The sequence below is a fragment of the Vitis riparia genome, chromosome 5 (genome assembly GCF_004353265.1).
Source record: "Vitis riparia cultivar Riparia Gloire de Montpellier isolate 1030 chromosome 5, EGFV_Vit.rip_1.0, whole genome shotgun sequence".
NCBI classification, from domain to species: Eukaryota; Viridiplantae; Streptophyta; class Magnoliopsida; order Vitales; family Vitaceae; genus Vitis; species Vitis riparia.
The window spans coordinates 24,153,722-24,169,133 of NC_048435.1; the positions used below are offsets into that span (position 1 = coordinate 24,153,722).

Consider the following 15,412-nt stretch of genomic DNA (forward strand, 5'->3'; position numbering starts at 1 on the left):
TCTGAAGGAATGGTGGACTACCAGCATGTTCTTCCTGTTCATGCTGATGTTGCACGAAGAAAAAAGAGAAATTGGGCGGAAGTGGAGCCACATCTCGGTGAAGCCTTATCTTCCATGTTTTCAAAACTTTGAATAAATCTAAACTGTTTATTCTTTTTTTAATGAAATAAATAAATAATTTATTTATGCTATTGTGCAGAGAAGGGTGACCTTGTGGATGTGGATCAAGAGGATTTGATGATACTATTGCCTCCACTTTTTTCACCCAAGGATGTGCCAGAGAAATTAGTGTAAGATGCCTTGGCTTTTCCTACTTGCTTTACTCAACACTTCCTTCTATGATTTTGCCTATACCATAAATGAAGTCAACACCCATTTTTCTCTTCTTGATGTCTCCATTCAGTGTTCATGTGTCTGTTTATCTGTACCATATTCTATACCATTAAGGGTACTCCATTTTCCCTCTACTTGGCATCCATCATTTCCTCTTTTGTTTGTGTTGATTAATTCAATTTGAAAATATTCCCAAAATAACCCTCTGTTTTTCCATTTTTATGGACTGAATTCTACATTTATGAAGGGCAAAGTAGTCAAGTAATAAAGGAAGAGGAACACCCTACCTCTCTCAATTTCTTGCTTCACATACTCTTTCCAATTTTTAATGGTGTGCATACATATAATTCTAATGTACCTCTATCTCCAGTAATAAGAAAGTTACCAAAGCGCACCTCCTTCTCACCTCTCTCCAAGAAAATACTATCTTAGAAGCATTTGCTATTTATGTTAATAGTTTAGGATATAAGCTTCACATTCGAGTTGGATAAAGAAAATTTTCTTTTAAAAAGGTGCAATTAATTAAATATTTCAAATTTAAAACATAGTAAAGTTTAAGTAATATTTAGGTTTGAGCCTTTTGGCTTCTTTTGTATACTTCCTGTATACTTTGAGGGCACTGTTTTTTTTTGGTGTCCCATTTTTTCTTTATATACGACCATAGTTTTAAAAGGCTTAAGGTGCACCAAGGCGCAAAGTAGTCCTGAAGCCTAAGGCGCAAGGCGCACCTAAGGCGCGGGCTTTAGTGAAGTGAGGCGCACCTTAATTTACATATATTTCTCCTTTATTTTTCCTCCTCTTCTTCGTCTTCTTCACTTCTCCACTACACGGCTGAGGTTAAGGCAAAATTTGGGAGAGTTGTTGGGTTGAAAACAACTAGAAAAGGGGGTTGGAAGGCGTCGTTTTGGCCTGTTTTTAATTTTAAAGGAACAAGCTCCAAAACAGTGTTGTTTTGGCTTGTTCTTTTTAAAATAAAAGGGCCAAAACAACGTCGTTTTGGACCCAAAAAATTAAAAAAGAAATTAGGGCTTCTCTCTGCCCTTTGCAACCCGATGTCGAAGAAGAAGAGAAAGAGAAGAAGAAGAAGAAGAAGGAGAAGGAGAAGGAGAAGGAGAAGAAGGAGGTGGGGGATCGAGGCGCACCTGTGGACCGCGTCGTGCCTAAGCGGCGCCTTTGTGAAGGGGCGTCGCGCCGCCTGGAACCTAGGCGTGCCTTTCACAACTATGTATACAACTTTTCTTTACCTATATAAAAAAAAAAGTTTTAAGTAATATTTAAGGCAAAAGAGAAAAGTACTAGCCATTAAAGGTTTTTATTTTTATTTTTTATTTTTTATTTCTCATGTAAGTTGCACATTGATTTTTATGGTTTGGATTTTAGTGTGGCCTCTCAGCTAATGTATGCCTCTTGTTTTCAAGTGTGTTATAGAGCCATGAAAAACCTTTTGAAACTTTAGACATTATTTAATTATTTGTAGAGATACGTTTAGACCAAACTTTTAAAAGCTCCTTTTTGTATTTATTTTGGGATTGGGTTAGATTGTACATTGGGGATGGTCCCATGTCCTTGCTAGAATTTGTGGATTGGTTAGGTTCTTCTTTGGGTGTGGTTGCTTGTTTTTTGCGTATTCGCACCTTGATTGCTTTGTATACACCATGTGTACTTTTTCTTTTAATACAATTGCCTTTACGTATAAAAAAAAGAGATACGTTTATCACTTCATGTTTATATAATGAAACTTTTGAATATTCATGGTTAAAGCATTAAAAAAAAATCTTTATTCTATTCACAGCTCATTCATTGGAAATAAAATCTTTTACTAGACTCATATACTACTTTCAATTGACTTTGCATGCCCATTCATTGGAAAAAAAATCTTTTATTAGACTGATATACTACTTTTAATCGACTTTGCAAGCTTTAAAATGATGTTCATTTCCTTGAACCTTGAAATATGTGTTTGGTTTGTGATTTTCTGATGGAAAATTACTAGAAAAATGATTAGTTAAAGTGTTCATCATTTGAATATATTTTCACTTCTATTACTTTTCAGGTTAAGACCATCAATGACATTGAACTTGAAAAAGAAACAAGAGGGAGTTGTGCAACAGCGTTGGGAGGTAAAATTTTTATTTTGACTAGAAGTTAATGTTTATGTGGACTAAGTTTGGAGCCTTTAGTATTTGTCAATAGGCCAACTAATTTTCAAACTATTGCTCATATTTGTTATCAATTTATCTACTGTATAAAGATATGCCTATACCATTATATAAGGGAGGAACCATGTTCAAACTATTGCTTGAACACGGTTTTTGGCAACTGCTCATGCTAGCTTTGGCCCCACTTTTCAGAACCACTTCCTTTCTATTACTGCTCAATAATACTAAAAAAATAACAACTCCATGTCCTCTGTGTTTTGTTTCTGTTGTTGGTGGTGGTGGTTTGCGCATAGCATGTGCAAGCTTGAAGAGGATTTACCTGTGTCCCATTTGTGGGCTCCTCTAGTCATGGTTCTTGTTTTGATGAGAGGGTTTCTAATTTATGGTTGTAGCTTTATAGGCTCCAGAGAGTTATTATTTAAGCTCAGGACCTGATAGTTTGTTCGATTCTATTTATTTTATTGGCTGATTTTAGAACCTAATATTCACCCTCTTTTGTGCATGTGCATCTTTAAAATCTCAACAAGAACGCATATGGTTGGAACTGATGCATTAGTTAATTTCTCTTATGCAGATGGGTATTGAGCCATGTCTTGCAATTGATTTTGAGATTAAAGATATCCTAATCATTTAGTTTGTGATACTATATTTTTATCTCTACTGTAATCTGTGTTACTTCTAAATTTGCACTTCCTATGTCTTCTTCATTTTGAAGTCCATTATACCATGCTTATGTCCTACTGGAGGAGTTTATATGTAACATACATGGACCCTCTATGTAAAACTTAGCTATTATCACATAATTTACTCTAATCTGTTATCTGAGAATGAAAGGGAAAACAAAATGAATTTGTATGATCTCTACTTCTCTTTAGGCTAGCCACTAATGCATAAAAAGCATGAACTTGGTAGTCTCTAGTTCTATGAACTAGTCAATAATTCATAATTTCTATAAACTTTGCTCCTAAAGAGTTCAATAGAAACATCTATGTCTTTTTTCAAGTCATGAATTATTCATAAAAGCTTCTCACACATTGACTTTGCACCATACATCCTAGTTCAATTAGGAATTAACTCCTATGAAGATAAATGAGGATATTAAATTCAATTGATTTGCTAGTGAATTGGAAGAAAAATAGAGAAGAGAGGTAAAGAAAGAGAGGAGATGAGACACCTGGATGCTAGAGACTGCGAATTCTTTATCTCTTTACAATATAATAATATATAGTTGCTTATATCGGTAAAAATGCATCATCTTTACAATATATAGTTGCTTATATTGATAAAGATGCATACGTATCCCCACCACTTAACTATAAAGGCTGGATTCAAATGATAAAGACTATATCAAGCATGTGCATAACATCACATATGACCAGTTTTTTCTCGAATACCACTAAAACTTCTTGTCACCCCTTTGGTTAAAACATCAAGATATTTCTACCTTCATTCAGGAAAATGTCTACAAATTATAACATTGCGTAACTTCTTAATTGAATGGTGGGCCAGCTATATATGTTTCATTGTGTCGTGTTGAGCTGGATTATGAGTAATATTAGTTGCTGCTTCATTGTACAATTCAATTCATGGGCATTTTTCCTGATGTAAATCCCAACTCTTTGTAGCTTGAAATCTTCTTTTGGGGTCAAGTGATCTACCTAACCAAAGTTGTTGAAATCGTTTACCTTCAAATATGGTTAACACACACACACACACATCCCAAAAGAAACAAAAAAAATAAAAATAAAACTCATAATAATAAATCTAACAAAAAAAAAAAAAAAAAATCTTAGAGAAAACTTTGAATGTGGTGGAATCTTGAAGAGCCTCTCTAAGGTGAGAGGGTTAAGGAGCATGCATGCATGTTACAATGCAGTTTTGGATGATGCCAATGATTCCTAGATTGAATGCTGGATTATAATTGGAAGCATATCTAGGCAATCAATGTTTGTCTACACTATTCACTTCTATCTTATTATCCTTTCCTTTGAGTGATATTTACTTATCTTCTGTGGCTTTTGGTTCATTTTAATGTTTTTACTGGCCAATAAAACTTTGAAGTATTGGTAAAAGGATTAGTTGATATATTTTCTTACTGATTGCATAAAGCAGAAAAATCTTTAAATATCTCAGCCTATTTTGTGCACCTTTTTTGTTCTTTTTGTTTGTATGGTACTTAACATTCACACAGATTCCTAAGAAAGTAAATTGGGAGCAATACATACCCAAGGGCTCTGAACAGTGGGAGTGGCAGATGGCTGTATCTAATCTGTTTGATGAGCGGCCTATATGGCCCAAAGGTGCACTGACTGAACGCTTGCTTGATAAAGGTCTAAATGTTGGAGATTATACACTTAGAAGGTATTCTTCCCAGAAACTTGTCCTTTGGTGTAATTAAAGTTTTTGATAGAGTGGTTGTTATAATTGAATTTTGTCATTTGGCTATTTCTAATGTTTGCTATGGCCTTGCATTCATCTGATTTTACAGGCTTCTGTTTAGAACTGCATACTACTTTTCAAATGGACCCTTCCTGAGATTTTGGATCAGAAAAGGATATGATCCTCGGAAAAATCCTGATTCTTGCATGTGAGAATTCTAGCTGAATAAAATTCTATTGCTTCTCAGTGCAGTTGTCCTTTTCTTTTTTTCTTCTTTTTGAACATATAGTCTGAATGCTTTTTCTAGATTGGTTTTGACTGCAAATTTTTCTGAACTATAATAAATAATTGGATGAAAATCTTGTATCTTATATTTGATGAGCTGGAATATTGATAGGAGATAGGGTTGGAAGCATAGGCAGATTACATTTCTGCATGGTTTTAAACTGTTGTCACCAAGGTTAAATTGATGCCATTAGGGTATATGTCATTATGTGGAAGAAGGAGGAAGATTAACACTTATTAAGGTACTTTGTCTAGTCTTCGGATTTACTTGGTGTCCATCACTCCTTTTTCTTTAAAGGTTAGGTTAGAAATTAGATTTAGCAGGACACTCCATTGGGGCTGGGGCAGGCAGCATTTGGAGAGGACATTTCTTTTAGTAAGTGGTCAACAGTATGTTCAAACAAGGATGAGGGTGGATTGGGCATTGGGGTTTCTCGTAGATTTAAATAAGGTTTGTTGGGTAAGCAGTTGAGGTTTCAAGAATAGAGATTTTCTCTTGCAAAGATGGGGACCAGAAGTGGGGTGCACCCGGAAAGAGAGCCTTGCTAAGGAAGTATGGGTGAGGGTTGTAGGTCTTCCTCTTCATCTTTGGAGTAGGGAGGTTTTTAAGAGAATTGGAGAGTGTTGTGGGGGGTTTGTGGCTGTGGATGAGGAAACTGCTTTCTTCTCCCAACTGCAGTAGGCTCAGATTTTGGTCAAAGTATCGGGAAAGAAGTGGTCAGGGTCTCTGCAGGTGAAGGCTGGTAACTCTAGTTGGGAGCTTAGCCTGTGGTGGGAAGCTTAACCGCGGGTGATGCAAACTGAGTCAAGCTCTTGGTTGCAGTTGAGAAAAGGGTGTGAGGTTAAGGATGAAGGCGGGGGAGCTTCACGCGTTGAAGCTAGAGTATGGGAACCTCAATTTGAATTTCAAAACAGGGGGTCAGATGTGCAGGTGGCGTGTGGCAATGGTCTAAGGATTGCTGACGGTGTAAGGGGAAGGACGACAGTAACTCTTGCAGCGGGCTCCTCAGCGAGTGGGCCTGGGCCTAAGTTTGGTTGTTGGGTGCCTTCAAAAGGCGTGTGTGAGCCGCTTTTAAATGGTGTAACGGTTTGGGCCAAGGGCCTTTCTTCCTTAAGCCTTGCGGTTCCGGGCTGGGGAAAGGAGCTAGAGGTGCCTTTTGGGCCTTTTATTCCTAAGGCCCATCCGGGTCATTTTGGGGAGCCCGTCCCTTCTAGGGCTCCCTCTGAGTTTGTCAGGATTAATGTGGGGCTGGAGTAGGAGCTCTTGGCTGTGGGAGTCGTCGGCGACAAGGTTTCGTCTCTTGGCAGTCTGAAGCTCACCGACGAAGCGCTTTTGGACGAAGCATCTAGGTACCCTTTTCACCTCAAACTCCCTATTCTCTCCTTGGGGCTTGGGGTTTCTTCTCCTTCTACTCCATTCTTGGGGCTCGATGGTGCTGGGGTGGGGAACGAGGGGGTTTCCAATGGGATGTTTGGGGCAGCGGAAGGAGCAAGGAGTAGGGCTCCTTTGGGGGAAGAGAGGTTGGAAGTCTTCTCGGCCCGTGAAGGGTGGAACTTGTCTCCGCGGGAGGCGGGTGGCGGTGCAAGTGGGTTTGAGCTAGCTATAGGTCCTTTTGGAGTGGATTTAGAAAGTTCATTAGTGGAGTCGATGGCCCTTCAGCTGGAAGAGGGGGAAGGAGATGAAGGATGGAGCTCTAGCTGCCTTGCGAAGTTCAGTCGCTGTTTGGGTATGTCGACAGTTGGGTTTGAGGAAGAAATTTTGTACCTTTTGAGGAGAATGAGGGGGAGAATTGAACAAAAGAGTCAGGACAGGGAGTATACAAAGACGAAGTCTTCGGCTTCAAAATCCAGTAGGGAATTGAAGAAGCTGGAATGGACAGTAAGCTATAAAAGAGCTAGAGTGGCTACCAATGCAGGCAAGTTTGGAGGGGCTTTTGGATCGGGGTGCAAATGAAGATAAGGATTTTATCATGGAATGTCAGAGGGGCAAACGATAGTGATAAGAGAAAAGTCATTAAGTCTGTCATAAAATCCAATAAAGTGGATGTGGTGTGCCTGTAGGAAACTAAAATCAAGGATATGAGTGCGGGGCTTGTCCGCAGTCTTGGGGTAAGAAGACATCTTGACTGGAGAACAATAAACTCGAGGGAGGCAGCTGGAGGTGTTCTGGTGTTTTGGGACAACGGAGTGGTTGAATTGTTGGAGGTGGAAGAATAGATGTTTACAATATCATGTCAGTTTAAGAATAGTGTGGATGGGCTGAGGTGGGTGTTCATTGGAGTTTATGGGCCGGTGTGCAGTAGGGATAGAGAGGATTTCTGGGAGGAGCGTTTTTGCAAAAGGCTTGCTATGTGGAAGAGGCAGTATATATCTAAAGGGGGGAGACTCACCCTAATCAGAAGCACTCTTTCTAGCATGCCTATTTACTTTATGTCTCTCTTTTACTTGCCAAGAAAGGTGAGGTTGAGATTGGAGAAGACTCAGAGGGATTTTCTGTGGGGTGGGGGAGCTCTCGTTCAAAAACATCACCTTGTTAGATGGAACTTGATTTGCTTGGAAAAAAAGAAAGGTGGGCTAGGTGTGAGAAATTTAGCTTTGATGAATAGTGTTTTTTTGTGCAAAGGGAATTGGAGGTATGCTAATGAGAGAGAGGCGTTGTGGAGGCGTGTAATTAGCCTCAAGTATGGCGAAGAGGAGGGGGGATGGCGTACTCGGGACGTAATTGGGAGAAATGGTGTTGGACTTTGGAAAGCAATTAGGAAGAAGTGGTGACTGTTAGATGGTAGGTTAGCTTACCATGTGGGTAATGGGCAAAGAGTGAGATTCTGGAAAGACAAGTGGTGCGGAGATGGGCCACTTTGTGAGTCCTTCTCCTCTCTTTTCTCCATGTCCATGTCTAAGAATGCTTGGGTTTCGGAGGTTTGGAACCCTGTTGGAGATGAGGATGGTTGAACTCCTCTTTTTGCAAGGGCATTTAATGATTGGGAGATTGATTTGGTGGAGCGTTTGTTACATAATATCCATGCATTTAGGGTTCAAAGGGAGGAGGAAGATAAAGTGATTTGGACAACTTCAAATGATGGTGCTTTCACAGTTAAGTCTCTTTATTCTATGTTGGAGAGGGGGGGATCTTCTATGTTCCCTAGCGAAAGAATTTGGAGAGTAAAAGTGCCTCCAAAGGTAGCTTTCTTTGCTTGGGAGGCGTCCTGGGGTAAAGTCTTAACTTTGGAGCAACTTCAAAGAAGGGGGTTCTCTTTGGCAAATATGTGCTTTCTTTGTCTATCCGAAGCAAAATCAGTGGATCATCTCTTACTTCATTGTGTCAAGACGCAGGTCCTGTGGAACCTTCTTTTCTCCCTTTTTGGTGTATCTTGAACTCTTTCGTGTATAGTGATGGCAACCCTTCTTGGATGGAATGGAGGGTTTGTAGGGAAAAGGCGCAAGAGGGCTTGGTAAATGGCTCCTTTATGTATTTTTTGGACAGTATGGAAGGAAAGGTATAGAATAGTGTTTGGGAATGAGGAACTCTCGCTTCAAAGGTTGAAATATTATTTTATAAGTAATCTTTGGTCTTGGGTCAGGGTTTCCTTAGTAGAGAGCCCTTATTCTCTTGTAAGTTTTTTAGACTGGATAGGTTCCTAGTTAGGGAAGGTGGTGTGTATACTCCCTGTATACTTCGAGGGTATTGATTGTTTGGTGTTTCCTCTTTTTGATTAATATACTTTCTTCTTACTTATAAAAAAAAAACAATCACCTTGATGCTATAATAGTGATTCATGATATAGTTTACTCAGTTATTTGTTACTGAAGAATATATGTATTTGTTACCGGTTATTTGTTTTATGATTATACTTTTTAAGTATTTATCTGAATTAGAGAAGGCTTTGGGACTCTTTATTTGATTGATGCTTACTTTTTGAAGACATGCTTTGGCAGATATCAGAGAATAGATTTTCGAGTACCACCATCCTTACGAAGTTATTGTGATGCTAATGCAGCCAATGGGTAAGTTTTCTTTTACAAATTATTTGCCTTTTTCAGATAATAAAATTTTGTACTGTTCTTTATCATTTAATGTGATCCAGACTTGAATTAAATGACTACGCTTCATCCTAATGGTAGTTCAAACAAAATTCATTGTGATGCTAACATGGCCAACAAAATTCTTTATGGAGGTGATGAGTTTGAACCTCACAAATGTTTTATTTCCCTCAATTTATTAAGTTGATGTGCAAGAGCAAAAAATAAGATTACTCTCTCTAAAGTAGGGTGTTAGGGCTAAATCCCAAATAAGCTTGATATGCATTATTGGCCAACTACTTTATAGCTTCAAATTTTGGGTCAAATTGGTAGCTTAGCAGCCTTAATCCAAAGAGAATGGAAAAGCTAGCCAAAGAGAGGCAATCACTTATCTATTTACACCATTTCCAACCAAAACATTGAGGTACTATGACATGGTCTACAAAATCCCATTCAATATGAATATGGGCCATCTAAGAATCATTTTGCGCACCATTTCTTCCTCATCATAGTGTCTTTTCTAGTCAAGGATTTCATTAGCCATCAACACAGCATCTATTACTTGTGTACCCTTAACCAAGTCCCCTTGAGTGGGAGAGATGATGTTAGGGAGCACCTCACAAATATGGTTATCAGCAGGAACCTTATTGATGATTTTGTGTAGACTCAACAGTAGACTAAAGCTTGGTTTTGTGTAGTTGTAGCTTCTGATGAAGTCCTTTAAAAAGATCTTTACATGGAAGAACTTACTGAAAAGAGATTTGTTAGTGTTCATCACTAAATCTTTAGGACTATTAATATGGATGACTTTGAGATTAAAAAAATAAACATCCATCTGAAATTTTTTCTCAAGTACTAGCTTTTTGCATCCCTTCTGGTAAAAAACTAATGTGTTATTGTGGAATTCCGGATTTATGGATGATTGTAGGATAAAATTAGAAGATATTACAGGTTGTAATTAGAGATTTGCTAGCTGTAAATAGTTGTAGATTATTTTCTATAGATAGAAGATAGTTTCCTCTCTTGTGGGATATGACAGAGCTTTTTAAGGAATTACCAGGCTGTTGGTAATCTCCTATTTCCCTATAAATGTATATTTCTGCAGAGTAAATAATATGAAAGAAAATTCTCACAATTATCTTCATGGTATCAGAGCAATTCCGCTTGGACCTATCACTTCTTTCTCGGTTTTAATCCAGAACCAATTTTTTTGGGTGCAAACCAATCTTCTTCTTCATCCCAACTCGTTACTTCTTTAAGTTTTGTTTTTGAGTCTAGTCTCTCATAGGTATTACTTTTCCCTATGGCCTCGGAAACCAGCAGCAGCGTTACGGGAACCATGTTTGGCCAGGAACTCGTGAGCAATGGTGGTGCAGAAGGTTCATCATTCCTCATCACTCGGCACAAGTTAACTAGCCACAATTACCATCAATGAGCGAAGGCAGTTCTGATGTTTATCACAGGCAGAGGTAAGGATGAATACCTTTTCAGCACTACTGAACCGCCTAAGAAGGATGATAAAAGATTCAAGGTTTGGAACACCGAAAACAATCTGGTTATGTCTTGGCTGATCATGTAATGGACACAGAAATAGGTCAAAATTTTTTGTTTTATGATACTGCACATGAAATCTGGATGGCAGCAAAGGAAACATACTCTGATAGTGACAATACTGCTGATCTATTTGACATCAAGGGAGCCCTACATGATCTAAGGCAAGGTGAGATGACTGTGACTCACTACTATAACACTCTTAGTCGTTTTTGGCAACATTGGATGTGTTTGAGATCATGGATTGGGAGTGCCCAGGAGATGCTAGTCGATACAAAAGGATTATTGAAAAGAAAGGGTCTTTAAGTTCCTATTGGGATTAGACAAATCCCTAGATGAAGTAAGAGGGAGAATCCTTGGAACCAAGCCTCTCCCTACTATTCGAGAAGCTTTCTCAGAGGTTAGAAGAGAAGAAAGCAGGAAGAAGCTGATGATGGGAACAATGCCATTCTCCAATGTTCAGGAAGGATCAACACTCATTTCCCAAGGCTCCACAAACATTCAAGAAGGATCTGCCCTTGTTTCCCGAGGATCTACCTATGATGCAAGGCAGAAGAAAGGAAGACCATGGTGTGATCATTGCCGCAGACCAGGTCACACCAAAGAAACATGTTGGAAAATACACGGGAAGCCCACTGACTGGAAGTCAAACAAGGAGAAGGAGGCACGAGCATTTGTGGCAGATCCTGAAGGGAAAGAAAGAAGTACCAGTGATTTTGCTCTCTTTAGCAAAGAACAAGTGGATTGGCTGCAAAAGATGTTTAGCCAAGGATCATCCACTAAGCCCGTTATCTCAACCGGATCCGCTGCTCAGAGAGGTAACTTCCTAACTGCTTTACACACAAAAATTGAAGATTCATCAGGTTGGATCATCGATTCGGGTGCCTCCGACCACATGACAGGTGATATATCAGTACTCCATGATTGTAGCCCCTGCCATGAGAATTACAAAGTAAGAATTGCTGATGGCTTTCTTTCCACTGTGACTGGTATTGGAAGAGTGATTATTTCCGAGACCCTAACTCTTAATCAAGTTCTTTTGGTTCCCAAGCTCTCATGCAATTTACTATCAATCAGCAAGCTACCCGAGACCTAAATTGTGTGGCTAAATTCTCTTCCTCTCATGTTTGTTTCAGGATTTGGCTTTGGGGATGATGATTGGCAATGCTAAGGAAAGCAAAGGACTCTACTGGTTTAGGGTAGCTGGAAAACAAGACTCTTAAGCACATCATGTATCTTTCTCTACTCCTGATCCTAGGTTAAACCTGTCTTTAGATTCAAATAAAGAAAGTACCATCATGTTACTGCATTATCACCTAGGACACCCAAATTTTATGTACTTATCAAAGATGTTTCCAGCACTATTTAAAAACAAAAATCCCAAACTTTTCCAATGTGAGATTTGCCAATTTTCTAAGCATTGTCGTAACTCTTGTCCATCCCAAAATTACAAACCATCAAAACCTTTTTCCATTATTCATAGCGACATTTGGGGACTCTCTCCTGTTCACAATATCTCTGGGGCTAGATGGTTTGTTAGCTTTGTTGATGACCATACTCGAGTTACGTGGGTATTTCTCATGAAGGAAAAATCAGAGGTAGGTTCTATCTTCAAATTCTTTCATTCCATCATTCAAACACAATTTCAAGCTAAGATCCAAGTGTTTAGAACAGACAATGCCAGGGAGTACTTTAATGTTATACTCGGAAATTATCTTCTAGAAAATGGGATTATTCACCAAAGTTCCTACATTGATACCCCACAACAGAATGGGATAGCCGAGAGAAAAAATCGACACCTTCTAGAGGTAGCCCGATCTATTAGGTTTACCACTCATGTCCAAAACAATTCTGGGGAGAGGCTGTTTTAAATGCTACATACCTAATAAATAGGATGCCTTCTAGAGTCTTGAAATTGATACTCCATGCCAAACCCTTTCCAAAACTTTCCTCTAAATCGGATTATAACTGATATACCTCTCAAGGTCTTTGGATGTTCTGCATATGTTCATCTCCTTCCGCATCAGCGAAGTAAACATGATCCCAAGTCTGTCAAGTGTATCTTTATCGGTTATTCCTCTTATCAAAAGGGGTATAAGTGCTATTGTCCTTCCACTCGGAAAACCTATAACACTATGGATGTGACCTTTCTTGAGAATGTACCTTTTTACACCAAAACTCATATTCAGGGGGAGAATCCAATCAATCAGCAAGCAGAATATCAGTTTTGGGATGTGCCCGTGCCTGACTTTGGGGTGCCAAAACCTAATTTTTCCAGTGAACCATCTATGGCACTGGATGGACCACCATCAGAGTCACATCAGATTCAAGGAGACAAGGAGTCCATTGGCAAAGAACTTCAAGTTTACTCAAGGCGTTAGAAGAACCCTAAACCGGTGGACCTACATCCTGAGCTTTCTCCTGTGCCTTGTCAAACTGATGACCCGAAATCAAATCCCACCGGAGTCATTCAAGGTAATATTGATTCTCCTGTTATTACTGATGACATTGACTCTATGGATGATCTCAATAGGCCCGTGGCCCATAGAAAGGGAGTAAGATCTTGTACTCATCATCCCATCTCAAAATTTGTGTCCTATGAGAAGCTATCTCCTAATCTTCGAGCTCTCATCACAAATCTGGAGAGTATTGCTCTCCCAAACTGCATACAAGAGGCCTTATAACATCCTGAGTGGAGAAAGGCAGTGAATGAAGAAATACAAGCATTGCAGAAGAATGACACTTGGAAGATTACGAAATTACCACAAGGAAAACGCCCCGTGGGTCTTCAATGTCAAATACAGGGCAGATGGGAGGATAGACCGGTACAAGGCAAGGTTGGTGGCCAAAGGATTTACACAAACCTATGGGATTGATTTTCAAGAAATTTTTGCACCAGTTGCAAAGTTAAATACAATCCGAGTCTTGCTATCCTTGGCAGCCAACCTTGATTGGAATTTGCATCAACTAAACGTCAAAAACGCATTTCTCAATGGCGATCTTGAAGAAGAAGTCTACATGGAGATTCCTCCAGGCCTAAAACTCTCCAGTAGCAACGACCTAGTCTGCAAACTTCAGAAATCACTCTATGGGCTTAAGCAATCCCCAAGAGCTTGGTTCGAGAGGTTTACTAAGGTGATTAAAGGAGAGGAATTTTCACAAGGGCAATCTGATCACACTCTTTTCATTAAGAGATCGTCTGGTGGTAAGATTACAGTTCTTATAGTCTATGTTGATGATATAATTGTTACCGGGAATGATGAAGAGGAAATTTCCCGACTTAAAACAGTTCTAAGTAAAGAATTTGAGATTAAAGATCTAGGAATTTGAGGTATTTTCTTGGCATGGAGGTAGCAAGGTCAAGCAAGGGTATCTTTGTATCACAATGAAAGTATACTCTTGACTTGTTAAAGGAAACAGGAATGCTTGGATGCAAACCCTCTAATACTCCTATGGATCCATTCAACAAGATAGGCTCAAAAGAAGATATGGTTGCTGTTGACAAGGGAAGATATCAAAGACTAGTTGGAAGGTTAATCTACTTATCACACACAAGACCTGACATCAACTTTGCAGTGAGTATGATTAGTCAATTTATGAACAATCCCACCGAAGAACATCAAGAAGCCGTATATAGGATACTACGCTACTTAAAGATGACTCCAGGTAAAGGATTATTCTTCAAAAGAGTGGCAAGCCGTGACGTGGAGATCTTCTCAGATGCAGACTAGGCTGGTTCCTTAACAGATAGAAGGTCTACTTCAAGATATTGTACCTATGTTTGGGGCAATCTAGTTACTTGGAGGAGTAAGAAGCAATCGGTTGTGGCACGCAGCAGTGCAGAAGCGGAAGTTCGTGCCATGGCCCATGGAATTTGTGAAGGGATATGGTTAAAAAGGCTGCTTGAAGAACTCCAGCTCGCTCCTCACAGACCTATGAAGTTGATGTGTGACAATCAAGCAGCAATCAGCATCGCAAAAAATCCAGTCCATCACGATCGAACCAAACATGTTGAGATTGATCGTCACTTCATCAAGAGAAGATAGAGCAAAAGATCATAGAAGTGGACTACATCCCTACACGGCAACAGATTGCAGATATAATGACAAAGGCTGTTCCTAGAACCCAATTTGACATACTTCTCTCCAAGCTGGGAATGATTAACATTCATTGCCCAGCTTGAGGGGGAGTGTGGAATTCCGGATTTATGGATGATTGTAGGATGAAATTAGAAGATATTACAGGCTGTAATTAGAGATTTGCTAGCTGTAAATAGTTGTAGATTATTTTCTATAGATAGAAGATAGTTTCCTCTCTTGTGGGATCTGACAGAGCTTTTTAAGGAATTACCAGGCTGTTGGTAATCTCCTATTTCCCTATAAATGTATATTTCTGCAGAGTAAATAATATGAAAGAAAATTCTCACAATTATCTTCAGTTATAACTTTATTGGAAGAGCTTTTAAGCCCTAATGTGTTCAACTCAAAGGGCTAGCTAAAAATAGGATAAAAAAGTTTTATTTGTCAAAAATTCTTTCAAGTTTTCCAAACGGTGTGCCAAGCAGGATTTTATAGGTCCAAAGTCTTCTCTTCAGGATCAAGCATCATAGAAATGGAGTTTGTCCTGCAATTTGTATTTTGATGCATATTAAAAAGTCACATGCTTTCTGGTAGTGCATTGGCCAG

The 15,412-nt window shown here is 39.1% G+C and overlaps 1 protein-coding gene across 3 annotated transcripts in view; it reads left to right on the forward strand.

Annotated features, from left to right (window-relative positions):
• The window catches only part of LOC117913812 (transcription factor tau subunit sfc1-like), a 38,480-nt gene that overhangs the window by 6,457 nt on the left and 16,611 nt on the right, over nt 1-15,412 (forward strand). For 2 of the 3 annotated variants that reach the window (XM_034828860.1, XM_034828863.1), the window contains exons 3-9: nt 8-97; nt 200-290; nt 2,387-2,453; nt 3,067-3,109; nt 4,682-4,853; nt 4,981-5,079; nt 9,093-9,161. In XM_034828860.1, coding sequence (XP_034684751.1) covers nt 8-97; nt 200-290; nt 2,387-2,453; nt 3,067-3,109; nt 4,682-4,853; nt 4,981-5,079; nt 9,093-9,161 — 631 coding nt within the window. The remainder of the gene's footprint in view (nt 1-7; nt 98-199; nt 291-2,386; nt 2,454-3,066; nt 3,110-4,681; nt 4,854-4,980; nt 5,080-9,092; nt 9,162-15,412) is intronic. The other variant, XM_034828861.1, reaches the window with a different exon arrangement.